This window comes from Leucoraja erinacea, chromosome 1 (genome assembly GCF_028641065.1).
Source record: "Leucoraja erinacea ecotype New England chromosome 1, Leri_hhj_1, whole genome shotgun sequence".
Taxonomy (NCBI): Eukaryota; Metazoa; Chordata; class Chondrichthyes; order Rajiformes; family Rajidae; genus Leucoraja; species Leucoraja erinaceus.
In genome coordinates this window covers 64,178,213-64,196,267 of record NC_073377.1, presented here as the reverse complement: position 1 = coordinate 64,196,267, position 18,055 = coordinate 64,178,213, and the positions used below count along the sequence as shown (strand labels likewise).

The window sequence follows — 18,055 nt, the reverse complement described above, 5'->3', positions numbered from 1 at the left end:
TGTCAAGTTCCTACATTCCGGGAGATGTGATCAATTTTCAGATCACATTCTCCGGGCTCTGCGGCCCACCATCGCTGGAGCTGGGAGCCTCCTTGGACTGTCTTGAGCCCCACCGCGGGGGCCGGACTTAACATCGGAGCTGATCCCTTGTCTGGGATCGCTCCCACCGCGGACTTTAACATCAAGAGCTCGCAGTCTCGGGAGAGGCCGAGTCGTGAACTCCAACGCCGCCGAAGACTCGACCAGCCCCGACACGAGGTTTGATCGCCTGGCGCGGGGGGGCTGACGTCCCCCCCGATGCAGGAGCAGATCACCTCAACGCGGCGGGCCTGAACGCCGCCAGCTACGGGAGTCAAGATCATCCCGTCAACGGGGGCTCGAGGCCCACGACCGAGGAAGAACTAAGCGAAGGACTTGAACTTTATGTTTAGTGAGGAATGTGTAGGAGTTACTGTGGTGGATGTTCATGTTAAATATTTTTGCGTGGTCTGTTACTTTTAATTGGATGATGAACTGTCCAATGAAATTCCTTGTCTGTTGCAAAGCATACTTGGTGAATAAAGTATGATTCTGATTCTGATTAATAGGGATATTATTATTTTTCTTCCCACCAACATTAAACTGATTAGCCTGGGCATGTTATAACCATAGTATTTAATGTTGGTATTTTGTTACCTACTTGCCCATAACTCTGGCACTTGAGGTTGTTGCTGATAGTGAGGGGGGTTGTCTTGGGATTACAGGAAGATAATAATCAGATGTTAAAATGAGCATTATAATGGCAAAAGTAATTTAATACTGAAACTGATAGCACACAAATGCCTCTAATTCCTTAGAAGTCTTAGGGAGTTTGGCATGTCCCCTACAACTCTTCCCAACTACTACAGATGCACCATAGAACGCATTTTATCAGGATGCTTCACGGCTTGGTTTGGGGACAGCTCCTCCATGACCGCAAATAATTATAGCAAATTGTGGACACAGACAGCCCTGACCATCACACAAACCAATCTCCCTTCTATTGATTCCATTTATACCTCACGTTGCCTCAGCAAGGCCAGCAACATAATCCAGTATGCGTCGCACACTGGCCACTCCCTCTTCTCCCCTCTTCCATCAGGAAAAAGATATAGAAGTGTGAAAACGCAGACCACCAGATTTGTATATAGTTCTTCCCAGCCGTTATCAGGCAACTGAACCATCCTTACCACAACCAGAGAGCAATGCTGAATTACTATCTACATCTGATGTCCCTCGGACTATTCTTGATCGGACTTTGCTGGCTTTACCTTGCACTAAACATTATTCCCTTATCTGTAAATGGATCGATTGTAATCATGTATTGTGTTTCTGCTTACTGGTTAACACACAACAACAAGGTTTTCACTGTACCTCAGCACACGTGACACTAAACTAAACTGAAACAGTGAGGAGATGCACTTTGGGGGACTAACAAGGGTGAGACGTGCATAATGAATGGTAGAAATTTTACTAAGTAGGTACATCAGTGTCTTAGTCTAATGATTCTTAAGGGTGGTAGCGTAGGTCGATAAGGTGGGTGCAGAAAGTGTACAGGATTCTTGGTTTCAATAGCCTGGACTTAGAATATATGGGCAAGGACACTGTGGTTCAACTTTGTAAAACATTAATTAGGCCACAGCTTGAGTACCACATGCCATTCTGGTCGCCATCTTACAGGAAGGATGCGATTTGAATGGATAAGATGCAGAGGAGGTTCACAAGGATGTTCCCTGAGATATTACAAGGAGAGATGGGATAAGCTGGATTTGGTTTCTTTAGAGCAAAGGATGTTAAGGTAGGATCTGGTTGAGCTATACAGTTATGAGGGGTGTATACCGTTTTCGCCATAATAGAGGCTGGGTTGTCAGCTGCCCAAGCAAAATATGAGGTGCTGTTCCTCCAATTTGCATTTAGCCTCACACTGACAATGGAGGTGGCCCAGGACAGAAAAGTCAGTATGGGAATGGGAAGTTTGGAAGAGGTGCAAGTGAACCTCTGCCTAACCTGAAAGGACTGTTAGGGTCCCTGGACAGTCGAGGGAGGAGGTATAGGGACAGGCGTTGCATCTCCTGCATTTGCAGGAAAAGTTTTGGTGGGAAGGGATGAGTTAACCAGGGAGTTGCAACAGGCCCTTCGTCCCATTGACTCCACACTGACAATCTATCACCCGTTCACACTAGATCTATGTTATCCCACTTTCTCCACTATCTACATACTAAGGGCAATTTACAGAGGCCAATTAACCTACAAAATGAACGTCTTTGGGCTGTGAGCGGAAACCAGAGCACCTGGGAGAAACCAATGCAGTTACAGTATAGGGAGAACGTGTAAACTCCACACAGACAGCATCCGAGGTCCAGATTGAATCCGGGTCTCTGGCACTGTGAGGCAGCTACTCTGCCAACTGTGCCGTCATTGTGAAACCGAATTTGGTAAATATGGTTTAAAAAAAAAAAGCAGATTGGCTAGTACGGTAATAAATAATTACCAGAAGATCTCTTCAACTTCCATTAATAAAAGCAAATGAATTCACAACTTTGCCACATTCAACTGGGAATAACATTTCAAAAGTACCTTATTGGTACTTGAGATCATTTAAGGTGCCATAATTATGAAGATTATTTTAAAGTCATTCAGAGAAGGCAACTTAGCTATCTGGTCTGCACTACATAGTTCATACCACCTTATTACCACCAGAAACGAGTGTCCTATAGAAATGTGAAATAAACAGAGAGAGTACAGAGGAGATTTACTAGAATGTTGCCTGGGTTTCAACAACTAAGTTACAGAGATAGGTTGAATAAGTTAGGTCTTTATTCTCTGGAGCGCAGAAGGTTAAGGGGGGACCTGATAGAGGTCTTTAAAATGATGAGAGGGATAGACAGAGTTGATGTGGACAAGCTTTTCCCTTTGAGAATAGGGAAGATTCAAACAAGAGGACATGACTTCAGAATTAAGGGACAGAAGTTTAGGGGTAATATGAGGGGGAACTTCTTTACGCAGAGAGTGGTGGCGGTGTGGAATGAGCTCCCAGTGGAAGTGGTGGAGGCAGGTTCATTGGTATCATTTAAAAATAAATTGGATAGGCATATGGATGAGAAGGGAATGGAGGGTTATGGTACGAGTGCAGGCAGGTGGGACTAAGGGGAAAAAAATTTGTTCGGCATGGACTTGTAGGGCCGAGATGGCCTGTTTCCGTGCTGTTATTGTTATATGGTTATATGGTTAAACAACCACAAATGGCACATCTCAATGTCTGGACAGTATAGTGAACAATGTCTGCTCCTTCTTCAGTCTTAAAATTGCACACTGACATTTTTTCCCATACAATATTCTCATGAAGGTGCTCCAACAGTCATCCTGAACTGTCTCTCTTAACTTTCCATTTAATACATTTGCTATTTCCTGGTAATGCAATTATCTATGTTTAGGGATTGAGGTATAAAAGGTTGTTGAAGCTCATGATATTGGGAGATATGAAATCGGTCATGTCATGGAAATATTTTGAGAGCCTAAAAGAAATAAGTATCATATGAATAATTGCTGCAAAATTCGACAACAATGTATTCATAACCACTGTTTGCATCCTGCTTTGATCTTGATTATCAATTATTCTCCTTCTCCACCATCCAATAGGTATTCTGCATTGAATAACATTTAGAGTGCTGTAATTTATAATGATGATGATCCATTCCTATTAATGATATTAAAGACATGATAATTATAGTATTGAGGTGGATCTTTGTGAATTTGTCTGTATAAGTATACAGTGTGCTTAATTTATTTTGTTTTGGGACCTGGAACAATGCCACCGGTCAAACCATGAACTGAATGATTCACTCCTAGACAAGTACAGTGAGGATTGTTGTCTGGTTAATCTCCATAGGTAAAACCAATACAACCATTTTGAACAATGTTGGCTGGTATGGACCAGTCTTCTCTGTATTTTGAAAGAAAAGTGGGGAGTTTAACAGGAACATTTCATTGCAACATACTTAACTTCCAATCTATCCAAGACTTGCAAAAATATTATCATTTAATCATCCAAAATGAGATGAATGTCCACAGGTAGTGAGGTGCAGTTAATAGAATAGTAGAAAAACCCCTCCTACAATGGTTTGAGAAACAGCACATCAGATACAGTGTTAATTGGGGTTGGCAATGAGCACATTTAGCTCTTAGGGTTAGGGATATTGGGGAAAAAGCAGGAACGAGATACTGATCTTAGATGATCAGCCATGATCATATTGAATGGTGATGCTGGCTCAAAGGGCCGAATGGCCTATTCCTGCACATATTTTTCTATGTTTCTATGACTCCTCTCAAAACCTTAAGGGTGTGTTGTCATCTATTGACTCTGCAGAATGATAGCCATAGATCACTGAGCAAGAAAATTGGTAGCCTGAACTATTTTGCTGCATATGTTAAAGGCAAATATGTTAAAATCCTACGGCAACTGTCTGTGTTTTTTTTGAGAAAAGGTTCTTAAACAAAAGCAAACGGATATTCTTTAAAAAGAGTTTTATTTTAATTTGTGCATTTGCTAACACCATTATAAGCAAGGAATGCAAAAAGAGAACTTAGTAACATGCATTCTGTTCACAGTTTAGCCTGACAATTATATTTACACACCAGCCATAAATTACATTTTTTTTACTAATGAAACATTTTACAGTGGTAAATGTGTTACGTGATTTCAGTGGTAAATGTGTTACGAAAACAGCAATCAATAGTCATGTACTTTAAGTTATCATGCATATTATAGATTAAAGAACGTAAATCGTTTTCAGCATCAGTGTGTACCATTCCTATAGATATTCACGCTCCTGCAAAATGAAATAGTTAAAAGACTCATCACCTAAATGCTATAATGGCAAAATAAAATTGTCAAACAATAGTTAAAATGCACTTAGTCATGGACCAAAATTAAGTTATAATTTGCAATATTTTGTTTTTGTAATTAAAACACAACTCGTATCCGAATAACCGATTGATGGAAAATTAGTCAATAATTAGCATTTCAGAATGACATTCAAAATAACTTGGTCTTCTTCTTCTTGCGAATGAAACATAAACCAAAGGAATAGTTAGTTAAGCCGGGTGTTGAGCAGCCAGGTTGTTGTCTCTGCTTCAATGTCTGCCAGGCCCTGAGCTCCATTTGGTGGGTGGTAGAGCGGGCACCCAGAGATGACATGGTTGGCTGTCTGTTGTTGGTGATAGCTCATCATAACTTGGTGATTGTGTCTATGATATTGAAACAAGATAACTGTCACCTGATTAACTGGTTCATGAAATTGAAATATTGAAATACCTGTTAGCGAAAAGTAGACGAGCTCCTTCCATTTCGTGGCTGGAGGAAAGAAAATAAGAGAACTCTGATTGTAACTATTCAACAATATCAGTGCGTCAAAGTCTTTTAACAAAGCGCTGGCTGATGACAAGATTCATCTTCTTCTGTAAATACACTGTATTAAATAATCTACTAACCAGTTAACATCAATGCTCATAGTCTCCCTTCAACAAGATCCACTATACTAGAATTAGCAAAAAATGTATCACACATCATTTGATCTCTTGGCTTCTATCAGCCCATATAATAATTCTGTTATTTTTTTAATTATAAATTTCTAGTGCTCTGTTGCAGCCCTGTCTTCTCGCCACCCTCAACACTGAATACCTCCCACTGATATTCCAAAGAATAGTTATCTAAACCCGGGAACAAAATCTAAGTGTTGTTCAGAAATGCTATTTGAGTGTAAGTTTCCAAATTTTGACACATACCCGAAACAGAAAATAGCCTCTACTCGGAATTAAACCTGGTCCTCGATATTCTTCCTAAAGCAAAAATAAGCAAAAGTATTATTAAACCACATCATGTACAAAAATGCCTATATTTTTGCAATTATTAAAATAATACAACTTAATTGCTATCGTTGCTTTATTTTACTGAGTCGTGTAACAATGCTGATGATGAGAACTCTTCTTATGGAATGGAAGACTGTCACCTGCAACACACAGATTACATTTGCGCATGATGCGTTTCCCTAATAAAAACAGGAAATGCTGGAAATATTCAGCAATCGGGTGGGTAGCATCTGCGGAGAGAATTAATATTTCGTGTCGAGGATCTCTCATCAGAAATAGAGAGCTAGAAAGGGCACAGGTTTTATGGTGTATAGGATGGATAGGGAGCACAAAACAGAAAGTCGGCACGAAGTGATGGGGTAACTCAGTGGGACAGTCAATATCTCTGGAGAGATACTCTGAAGAAGGGTCTCAACCCGATACGTCACCTATTCCTTCTCTCCAGAGATGCTGTCCGTCCCACTGAGTTACTCCAGCATTTTGTGTCTATCTTCGGTGTGAACCAGCATCTGCAGTTAATTCTTACACAAAAGGGAATCTGATAGAGAGCAGGAGAGATTGAATAACACAAGTGGCGGTCATGCCAGCTGAAATAGGATGGGTACGTTATGTCATAACTAGGAGGGGATGAAAATAAAACAATACTGGAAAAGTGAGAGACAAGACTAAAAAGGTTGAGATGAAATGTTGAATTTAATGGTAGGGCCTGGAAGAACTGCCGTTTACCTCTTCTCCTTCAGTTGTTCAGGGACACAATAATTTACTCCACATGAGGCTGTAATTCACAAATGTTTCTTCCAGTTTAGTCTATGGTATACTGTGCTCCCAAGGTGTCTCTTTTAATGCTGGCCAAACTAAATGCATATTGGGTGACCACTTTGCAGAACCCTTTGTTTTAGTTCACAAGACGGACCCTGATCTTCCAGTCACCTGTCACTTCAACTCTCTATCTCCTCCCATTCTGACCTTTACATTTTGGCTTCTAACACTTTTTCCAATGGAGCACAACAGAAGCCCAAGGAAGAGCACCTCATCTTCTAATAATAATAATAATACATTATACTTATGGGCGCCTTTCAAGGACTCTCAAGGACACCTTACAAAATTTAGTAAGCAGATTACAGCAGTAAAATTTAGTAAGCAGAGAATTGATTTTCAAATCCTGCTGCTCACCTATAAATCACTACATGGTTTACGACCAAAGTATATCACTGACATGCTTCCACTATATAAGCCTTCTAGACCGCTAAGATCTTCTGAAACCAATCTGTTAGTGATTCCCAGAGTAAATACAAAACATTGGAAAGCAGGATTTAGTTACTATGCACCAAATAGCTGGAATAAACTTCCTGAAGATTTAAGACTTGCCTCAACTTTGACCACTTTTAAAACAAGACTGAAAACGTTTATGTTTACTTTAGCTTTCAGCTAAATCTTAACTACATTGCACTTTTAACTTTTGCACTTTCTATAATGCATTTTTAATTTTTCTTTTCTTTTAGTTCTATTTTATTTCATTTTATTATTTCATTTTATTGTATGACATGTTTTTATGTGAAGCACTTTGAGTCTGCCTCGTGTATGAAATGTGTTATATAAATAAAGTTGCCTTGCCTTGCCTTGCCTACAAAACATGTAAGCGGAATGAAACAAAACAAAAAAAATATAACAACAAAAAATAAATAATAAGGACATCAACAATACTCAATTCAGAGAGAGCAGCGGCAGCTAATCGCGCCAGCGTTCACTCTCCCTTCCGGCAGCCATCTTGGAAACGGAACAATCAAGACACATTTTAACATTGAACATCCACCATAGTGACTCCTACACACTCCTCACAGCGGTGGAAGTCAAAATAAAGTTCAAGTCCTTCCCCTAACTCTTCCTCGGTCGTGAGCCCCCGTTGACGGGACGATCTTGACTCCCGTAGCCGGCGTTCAGGCCCTCCACATCGAGGCGCTCCACTCCCGCATCGGGGGGATGTCAGCTCCCCCGCGCCGGGCGGTCATATCTCACGTCGGGGCTGGTCGAGCCCTCCGCGGCGTTGGAGCACCCAACTCGTCCTCACCCGAGACTGCGAGCCCACGAGCCCTTGATGTTAAAGTCTGCGGTGGTCACGGTGGGAGCGATCCCAGGCAAGCGACCCGCTCCGATGTTAAATCCGCGCCCTGGGGTGGGGCTCACGACAGTCCGAGGAGGCTTCCAGCTCCAGCGATTGTAGGCCGCAGCACCCGGAGAATGTGATCTGAAAATTGATCACATCTCCGGGAAGGTAAGAACATGAAAAAAGTTTCCCCCACTCCCCTCCTCCCCACATAAAACACACCAAAGAACAATAAAACAAACTTAGAACAAACTAAAAAAAAAAAAAAAAAAATAGCAAAAAGAATGAAAAGACAACAGACTACCGGTAGGGCTGCCATCTTCCCCTGTGGCCACACCCATCTTCTGACATGGAATATTACAACCTTAAGGACTCAATATTGATTTGTAGTCATATTTCTGGCATTATCTTTGTTCCTCTCTGCCCTTCTGATATTTCAGGTCATTTGTCTCCTCTTATTTTTCACTTTTCCCAGAGATACATTTAATTTGGCACCACAACACTTGCAGTATTCTATCTCTCTTCATCCGTCCCCTTTAGTTCACTCTACTCTTCACCGCCTATTCAGTAACTTAAAACCCATTTAATTTCTAATCTTGCACAGTTCTGATGAAAACTCATTGACTTGAAAGGTCATTTATTTTCTCTCCATAGATGCTACTGCCCTGCTGAATATTTTCTGCCTTCGCTGGTTTTATTTCATCTGATAATCAAGCGCCAAGAGAGTTTTATTGTCATATGTCCCCGATAGAGTTATGAAATTCTTACTTGCAGCAGCACATCAGAATATGTAAACATAGTACACTGTAAACAATATAATGAATGAAAAAAAAGTTCAGTTAAATGTGAATGAGAATGACAAAAGATTTCTGAGGACATGGTTGTAGCAATATCATCATTATATATCTTGGGCTGAATTAGATATTCTCCTAAATTCAATGACACGAATGCCTTTATAAGAGGACAAATGGAATCCATATCATCCGTGGTCAATTTACCATGAATATTCACTTACAAAATATTTATGTACTACTACAAAATTATGCAAATACTTCCTTTCCATACTTACTTTTCCAGTTTCACCACAATCTATTCCAAACATAGGTATATTTCACCGTTTTGTTTAAAACACTCAATATGAAAATATTAAGGTAATATTAATGTAGTGTATTCAGAAAGTATTCAGACCCCTTCACTTTTTCCACATTGTGTTACGCTACAGCCTTATTTTAAAATGAATTAAAATTTTTTTTTTTTATCATCAATCTAGATACAATACCCCAGAATGAAGAAGTAAAAACAGGTGTTTGGAAATTTTTGCAAAGTAATTAAAAATAAATAACTGAAATGTCACATTTACATAAGTATTCAGACCCTTTGCTATGACACTCAAACGTGAGCTTTGATTTGGAAAGACACACATGTGTCTATATAAGGTCCTACAGTTGACAGTGCTTGTCAGAGCAAAAACCAAGCCATGAAGATGAAGGAAATGTCTATAGACCTCTGAGACTAGATTGTGTCGAGATACAGATCTGGGGAAGGGTATAACGGAGCGGTTCAGGAGATCCTTCACCAATTGGTCGCTAGGCTGTAGGGGGATGCATTTTTGCAATTTTTAATTTTTAATTGTTAATTTTACTTCGGAGTCACGTGAGTGACTACGTGAAGAACCCACCCAGTGCGCAGGCGCGGCATTACGCCAGCAGTGCAACAGCGGCGGCAGCTGGAGTCAGGCTCTCCAGCTGCAGGATAAAACAAGACCTCAGGTAAGTGTGTTTTCGTTGTATTGGAAAAAGCAGTCGTTAGTATGGCTACGAGAAAGCGACTAGCAAAAAGAACTGCCTGCCCGACTCCCCCCGAGGAGGGTTCGATATCTGGGCGGCAGCCACTGGCGGCGGGACAGCTGTTCGAGCGCTCCCCAACACCTGAACCCGAGCCGCTCCCTGTGCCGCCGACTTCTACACCGCGCACAGGGAGGAAGTCCACTCGAAAAACGGACCGGCCGGTGGTCTCCGATTCATCGGAGGAACAGGATGAGTCTCCCCCTAGGAAGCGGAGAGACAGCCGCCTGAGCTGCATGAGGCAGCTCCTCGAGCAGATGCTCGATCAGGAGATGCGAGAGAAGCATCCCTATGGAGGACGGGCTTATGCCACCTCAAAACTGTCACCACACCCCTCTGCTCCCTCTTTATTCGAGGTTAGCAAGGGAGGCCAGGGCTGGGCTGGCTTAACCCATGGGCAGGCGGACGACTACGCTAGCATGCCAGGGGAGCAGGAGCACAAAGAGCTGCTGGGTGTTGTTGACCGCTATGCGACACCTCCAAGGGCAGGGAGAATGCTGGAACCAAGGATGGCAGCCAGCATAAACAAACTCTCAAACAAAGCCCTGCAGGAGAAGGTGATTCTAGAGGCACTTGGAACCTACACAGCACCTGAAAACTGCGAGGCGCTGCGAGTCAAAACAGTCAATGGACAAATTTGGAGCCAGCTCGGACAACATATCCGTGGCCAAGAGCTGAAGATGCAGCGCATCTTAAAGCTCCACACAGCGGCCATCACCGCCTTTGCTCGGTCCACTGAAAACACCGACCTCACCACCTGTCAACAGGACGTACTGGCACTCATGTGCAACACCCAGTATGAGATGAACAATCTGAGGCGGGAGAACATCAGACCTGCCCTCAACCCCAAATATGCGGGGCTATGCAAAGCCCCTGCGCCAGAAAAAGAGGCACTGCTGTTTGGGGCCGACCTAGCCAAAAGGCTAAAAGAACTGGAAGAGGCAGCCAAACCTGTGGGCCTCATGAGGGCAGGCCCAGGACCGAGCAGGACTAAAACACCCAGTTGGCAGCACCCCTCGGCATCCACCAGCAAATATCGACCAAGGACTGGTGAAAGCCTGGCGACCGCTTCTCATTACCCCCATAGTTCTTTTTTAGACAGGGGCCCAGAGCGGAGCCGTGGGAAGATGCGCCGCCCTATGACAGCACCGTTAACAGTACCACCGACCCAAGCCTACAAAAGAAGACGGCCCCAAAAATAAGAATGAACTTGGAGGTAGGTGGGTCTGGTTCCTGTCAACATACGCTGAACAAGGGTGCTCTATTAACAGGAGGGCGACTACACTTGTTCAAAAAAGTTTGGGGTACTGTCACTAACAACAAATACATACTCAACAGTATTAGTGGATACAAAATTGAATTTAAAACAGGCATAATACCGCCGGTTCAGCATATACCCCAAAGGGTATTTCTTCCCTCTGAGAAAGAAAAGCGGGAAGGACAAGCTGAACTAGAAAGGCTCATGTCAAAAGGAGTCATTGAAAAGACCAGACATGAGCCATTGGAATTTGTATCAAACATATTTACCAAAACCAAAAAAGATGGTGGATGTCGCATCATCATTGATCTAACATCACTAAATAAATCTGTTGAGTATATACACTTTTAAATGGAGACATTTGTCACTGCCAGACAACTGATCTCAAAAGGATACTTCATGGCAAGCATAGATATCAAAGATGCTTACTATTTAGTACCCATACATAAGGATCATTATAGATACCTAAAATTTATCTGGATGGGGCAACTATGGCAGTATAAAGCATTGCCCAATGACCTAACCTCAGCCCCCAGATTATTTACCAAAATTCTAAAAGTAGCCATGAAAATACTAAGAGAACAAAAACATATAGTCATGGCATATCTGGACGATATTCTCGTATTGGGAAGAACCAAGGAATTAGCTGTGGCAGCAGTTTCAGCTACTAAACAGCTCCTTAAAACGTTGGGGTTTGTCCTACACCCAGATAAATCAAAATTGAAGCCATCAACTAACATGGACTATTTAGGCTTCACTATTGATTCAATTTATATGACTGTTACTCTGCCAAGGGATAAAAAGGTTGCATTAGCACAATCATGCAACAATTTAATAGTCAACAAACGACCAACAATCCGACAAGTTGCCAGAGTAATTGGAATTATTGTAGCAGCAATTCCAGCTACACAATTCGGACCTTTGCACTATCAAAATCTTCAAAGAGCAAAGGTACATGCACTACATCAATGTTGGGGTCATTATGACTGAAAAATGTATTTACCCACTGAAGTTATATCAGAACTACAGTGGTGGTCAGACAATGTTTGGCACAGTTTCAGTCCCATTGTCATCACTAATCCTAACTTAGTTATCAGAACAGATGCCAGTGCTTTAGGCTGCGGAGCAACTAACTCTATATCCAGCACAGGTGGCAGATGGACTAACTCAGAGTCATCGCTACTACACTCACTGGGCATAAACTATTTGGAAATGCTGGCCGCCTACCATGGGCTAAAAGCATATGCATCTAAAATGCAGCACGTGCATGTTAGGTTACAGATCGACAATACAACGGTGGTGGTTTACATTAACCACATGGGTGGCATAAAATCATTATCATGCGACAAATTGGCTAATGCAATCTGGCTATGGTGTGTCAAGAGACATATTTGGTTATCAGCTGCCTATCTACCAGGTAAGCTAAACACAGTGGCAGACACCAGGTCACGAAAATTCAATGATAACATCGAATGGATGTTAGATCCAAACATTTTTGCGAAGATTATCAAGCAATATGGAACGCCAGATATCGATTTGTTTGCATCTAGATTGAATTACCAGTTACCCATGTATGTGGCTTGGGAACCAGATCCTGAGGCAGCAGCGGTAGATGCCTTCACGCTGGATTGGGGAAATTTCTTCTTCTATGCTTTCCCTCTCTTCTGCCTCATCAGTCGGGTACTCCGGAAAATTCAGACTGACTCTGCTTCTGGAATTTTGGTTGTACCCGACTGGCCTACCCAACCATGGTTCCCAGTCCTTCACGACATGGTGGTCGAGTCACCAATGGTCTTCCATAGCGACCCACAACTGCTGACTCACCCACTATCCGGCATGAGTCATCCATGCCATCAAAATATTAAACTCCTGGGTTGTAGGTTCTAACCAGACCTTACCAGGGACTGGGGCTATCAGAAAGAACAATCACCACCATGTCGGCAGCCCTGCGGGAGAAACAAAGAAGCAGTACCTGACGTACGTCAAGAAATGGGAAAAATACTGCTTGGACGCAGGGACGTCGTATGACAAAGCCTCAATCACTGACGTGTTGGAGTTCCTGGCCCACTTATACCATGATCAGAAGATGAGCTACAGTGCCGTGAATGCAGCACGAAGCGCCCTGTCTGCTTACCTTAGACCAACAGGACACCAGAGCATAGGGTCCCACCCGCTAGTGATAAAGCTCCTCAAGGGGATTTATAACGACAAACCCCCAACACCCAGATATACCCATGTATGGGATATTAGTGTCGTATTATCACATCTCAGAGGATGGCCACCAGCAGGATCCCTCAGTCTAGAGGAATCTACTCTTAAGACACTTATGCTCATGGCGCTCGTATCTGCTCAAAGGGTCCAGTCGTTACACAAGCTACGACTGGACAACATGGTAACTACCCCAGACTGCATCACATTTGTCATGCCAGGTCTAGTAAAACAAAGTAGGCCAGGTATGCCCAACTCACCAATTATCTTCCGGGCCTACCCTCCAGAACCTAGGCTATGTGTTGTGACCCATCTCCAGAACTATGTAGACACAACCCATGAACTTAGAGGGAGTGAGAAAGCCTTATGGGTCAGCCACAGGAAACCTTTTGGACGGGTAACCAGCCAAACCATATCAAGGTGGCTAAAACAGGTCCTGAAAGCTGCGGGAATTAATACTAACGTTTTTAAATCCCATTCCACCAGGGCAGCATCAACATCAGCGGCGGAACGGATGGATGTCCCAATAGACCACATCCTAAATACGGCAGGATGGTCAAGGGAGTCGACATTCCGCAAATTTTACAATAAACCGCTGATGAAACCAGACCTATTTGCAGAAAAAATCTTACAAACTGCAAATTTATAATTTAAGCCCGGGGGAGCTATTTTTGAATTTTGTTATTATTAATAAACATTTTTGTTTTTAAAAAACAAACAGATTCGTTGGTCATTAGATACCACCTCCTCCCTCAAAAACTTCGGCAGCGAGTGATATAGCTGTTACACGGTTTGAAATCACAGACCTTTGAAATCTTCACGTAGTCACTCACGTGACTCCGAAATAAAATAGTAAGATTAAACGAGTACTTACCAGTACGAAGTTTGATCTGTATTTTATGAGGAGTTACGATGAGGAATTACGTGCCCTCCGCTCCCACCCTCATTATATGGATCAAACTAGAAAACTGATGTCTCCTTAATCTTTACTATCTTCACTTCAAATATTGTGTCTACCTGTGATTCCACACCGCTGCTTGGAAGTATGCCGCGCCTGCGCACTGGGTGGGTTCTTCACGTAATCCATCATCGCAACTCCTCATAAAATACAGATCTTACTGTATTTATTGCTCTCAGGTAGTGTCCACAGTGTATTCTATGTATTTTCTGTCTGCGTTCATTTTGAATCTGTGGATTTGTTGGTTGGGGGCTTCTGGACATCTGAATTTCCCTGAGGGGATCAATAAAGTATTTATTATTAATTATTAGTAAATTAAAACAATTTCTGCAGCATTGCAGGTCCCAAAGAGCACACTGGCCTCCGTCATTCTTAAATCGAAGAACTTTGGAACCACCAGGACTCTTCACAGAGCTGGCCGCCCGGCCAAACTGAGCAATCGGGGGAGAAGCGCCTTGGTCAGGGAGGTGACCAAGAACTTGATGGTCACTCTGACAGAGATCCAGAGTTCCTCTGTGGAGATGGGAGAAACTTCCAGGAGGACAACTATATCTGCAGCACTCCACCAATCAGGCCTTTATGGTAGTGTGGTCAGACGGAAGCAATTCCTCAGTATAAGGCACATGACAGCCCACTTGAAGTTTGCCAAAAGACACCTAAAGGGCACTTAGACCATGAGAAACAAGATTCTCTGGTCTGATGAAACCAAGATTGAACTCTTTGGCCTGAATGCCAAGCGTTACATCTGGAGGAAACCAGGCACCGCTCATCACCTGGCCAATACCAAACCTACAGTGAAGCATGGTGGTGGCAACATCATGCTGTGGGGATGTTTTTCAGTGGCAAGACCTGGGAGACTAGTCAGGATTGAGGGAAAGATGAACGAAGCAAAGTACAGAAGAAAACCTGCTCCAGAGCATTCTGGACCTCAGACTGGGGCGGAGGTTCACCTTCCAACACGACAACGACCCTAAACACATAGCCAAGACAACACAGACAAGTCTGTGAATGTCCTTGAGTGGCCCAGCCAGAGCCCGTACTTGAACCCGATCGAACATCTCTGGAGGAACCTGAAAATAGCTGTGAATCGATGCTCTACATCCAACCTGAAAGAGCTTGAGAGGATCTGCAGAAAAGAATGGGAGAAATTACCCAAATACAGGTGCGCCAAGCCAAAGGTGCCTCAACAAAGTACCGAGTAACGGGTCTGAATACTTGTGTAAATGTGATATTTCAGTTATTTCATTTTAATTACTTTGCAATAATTTCTAAACACCTGTATTTGCTTTTTTATTATGGGTTATTGTGTGTAGATTTACGATTTTAAAAAATGAATTTAATACATTTTAGAATAAGTCTGTAACGGAACAAAATGTGGAAAAAGTGAAGAGGTCTGAATACTTTCTGAATGCACTGTAACCATCAATTGGTTAGGCGAGGCAACAGTTCAACATACAGGTGCACAACCTTTAATCCGAAGTTTCAAATAACGAAAAGCTCTGAATAGCGGACATTTTTTCGGTCCTTGAAGAAAGGTCCTTGAAGACGTTCACCGAGGTTGGCCCGCAGAGGTGACAGCGGAACCTCCGGTCGGTCCTCGAAGATAGGGGAACTAAATCCCCATTCATAAAAGAGAAGGTGAGGGTGTATTGCGCGGGAGGGTTAATAATTGACAATATGCCGCTGTCTGCCCGCTGAGTTAAAAAGTTCCCACGGTAGACTCACGATACACAGTGTATCGTGAGTCTTGCGTGGGAACTTTTTAACTCAGTGGGCAGGCAGCAGCAGATTGTCACTTCCTTCAGTTTCACCCCACCTACACCCCTCTGCTTCCTGGCCATGTGTGTGACCCCTTCCCTCCCCTCTCCAGCTCCCCGCCCATTGCACCGGCGCGGGGGCTTTACACTGTCTTCACGTCGGCGATGCCAGCAGGTCAGTGCCAGTCACCGGAGACGTCAGGACCAACGGGACACCGACCCCCAGGCCCACTGCAAGCACGCAGATCCCAGAGACCCACAGCCAGCAGCAGCCCAGCCCCATTCCAACTCCAGAGGAAAACTGCAAACTGGCCGGAGACGTCAGGACCACCAGAAGCCGCTCCCCGATGGGCCACTACGGCGACAAGTGGCAGTTCGCCCACAGCCCGAGCTGCGCCCCCTCATCGGGACACCGACCCCCAGGCCCACTGCAAGCACGGAGATCCCAGATCAGCAACTCCAGCCCAGCCCCGCTCCAACTCCAGAGGAACACGGAACACGTAGGGGCAGAAGCTGATGGTGTGCTGATGGTACGTCTTGTTCTTGGGGTGGCGCAGCTCGGGCTGTGGGCGAACTGCCACTTGTCGCCGTAGCGGCCCATTGGGGAGCGGATTCCTCTGGAGTTGGAGGGGGAGGGGGGTATTGTGCTGTTTGATTGCCCCCTGCTATCCCAGGGACAGGGAGACACAGCGGCTTTTGAGACTGGTGGGCAATCACTTCCAAAGTTCTGCCCACACAGTCAGTACACCTCTCCTACACTGCATTTCATACAACCATTTATTCTGCAAGAAAAAACTACATTGAAGACTCAAACTCGCGACCGAGTAACTGCCGGGATCGAGGCGCAAACTCGCGACCTTGCGGATATGAGCCGATCAGTCTACCACTGAGCCAGCCGTTAAAATCTACGCTAAAAATCTTACATTCCGAAGGCCGAAGAATTCCGAATTATGAAAAGTGTCTGGTCCCAAGGCTTTCGGATAAAAGGTTGTGCACCTGTACTGTGAAAAAATTAATTGTGATCCTTGCAGGAAAGGATTATTCACTTCAAAATTGCCTTCCTGAACATGCCCAATACTAATCCATTATTCTGCAGTGTAAAATCTCCAGAATAATATGGTGCTTAAGTGAATTGAAGGGATTAATAGTTCAGACCATCCTTAATTTGTCCCTGCAGTAACATTTATCTGACATATTTTCAAGTTTAAAAGTCTCAACAATTATTTGCAATGGAAAGAAAAAATAAAAGTCAATGTATTACATGATACTTTTCACATCTTTGGAATATCCAAAATGCGGAAAGTGCGGAAGCAATATTAATGTTAACATTCCTTGATCTCACAGTAATATTTTAACCTAGAGGAATATAGATACCTAATCAAGTATTTTGTTGAGACTTTAATCTTTGTTAAGTGTTAAGGACTAGCCTCCCTCAATTCTGTAATCTCGAGGAGCTGCAATGGGCTCAGGCAGCTCTTTGTGTCCATTCCATTTAGAAAATAAGGGAAAACAGGAATCTAATCTTTGAACACACTTCCTGATAGGAGAACACACCGACAGCCTCCGTATTTCATGTCAGAGGCTCAGCATTAACCATTTCCTTATTGTTAAGAGGATTGGGTTGGTCTGCATTTAACAATTGGAGTTTAGCTGTAGCCTGGGAATCAATTTAAGCAGGGCACAAAGAGAAAATATTGAAGGAGGTCATGAAGTCAAAGTTCATGAGCATTTTAAAATTCTATAGTTTGTAAACAGCAAGTTTCAAACATTTTAATGAGTTCCTTTGCAATCCTAAGAAGAATACTGCAGTGCCAAATTTGGATGACCCAAACATGGACTTAAGTTTTGCAAACAATCTTCAGTCATCTCAATCAGCATAAAGGATCAAACAGCTATTTAATCTTCTGAAAAACAAGGAAAAGTTAATATAGGGAGGAACTGCAAGTGAAGGTTTAAACCAAAAATAGACATAAAAAGCCTTTGATCATCGTTGTGTTTTGCATATCTTTCATTCATTTGTTCTATGTGCAGGGCCGGCCT

The 18,055-nt window shown here is 43.1% G+C and overlaps 1 protein-coding gene across 2 annotated transcripts in view; it reads right to left on the bottom strand.

The window, feature by feature from the left end:
• Positions 1–4,500: 4,500 nt before the first annotated feature.
• The window catches only part of nmu (neuromedin U), a 30,118-nt gene continuing 16,563 nt past the window's right edge, over positions 4,501–18,055 (bottom strand). For both annotated transcript variants that reach the window (XM_055635952.1, XM_055635963.1), the window contains 3 exons: positions 5,803–5,856; positions 5,333–5,371; positions 4,501–4,847 (listed from right to left, as the gene is read on the bottom strand). In XM_055635952.1, the coding sequence (XP_055491927.1) occupies positions 5,336–5,371; positions 5,803–5,856 (90 nt within the window). In that variant the 3' untranslated portion in view covers positions 4,501–4,847; positions 5,333–5,335. The remainder of the gene's footprint in view (positions 4,848–5,332; positions 5,372–5,802; positions 5,857–18,055) is intronic.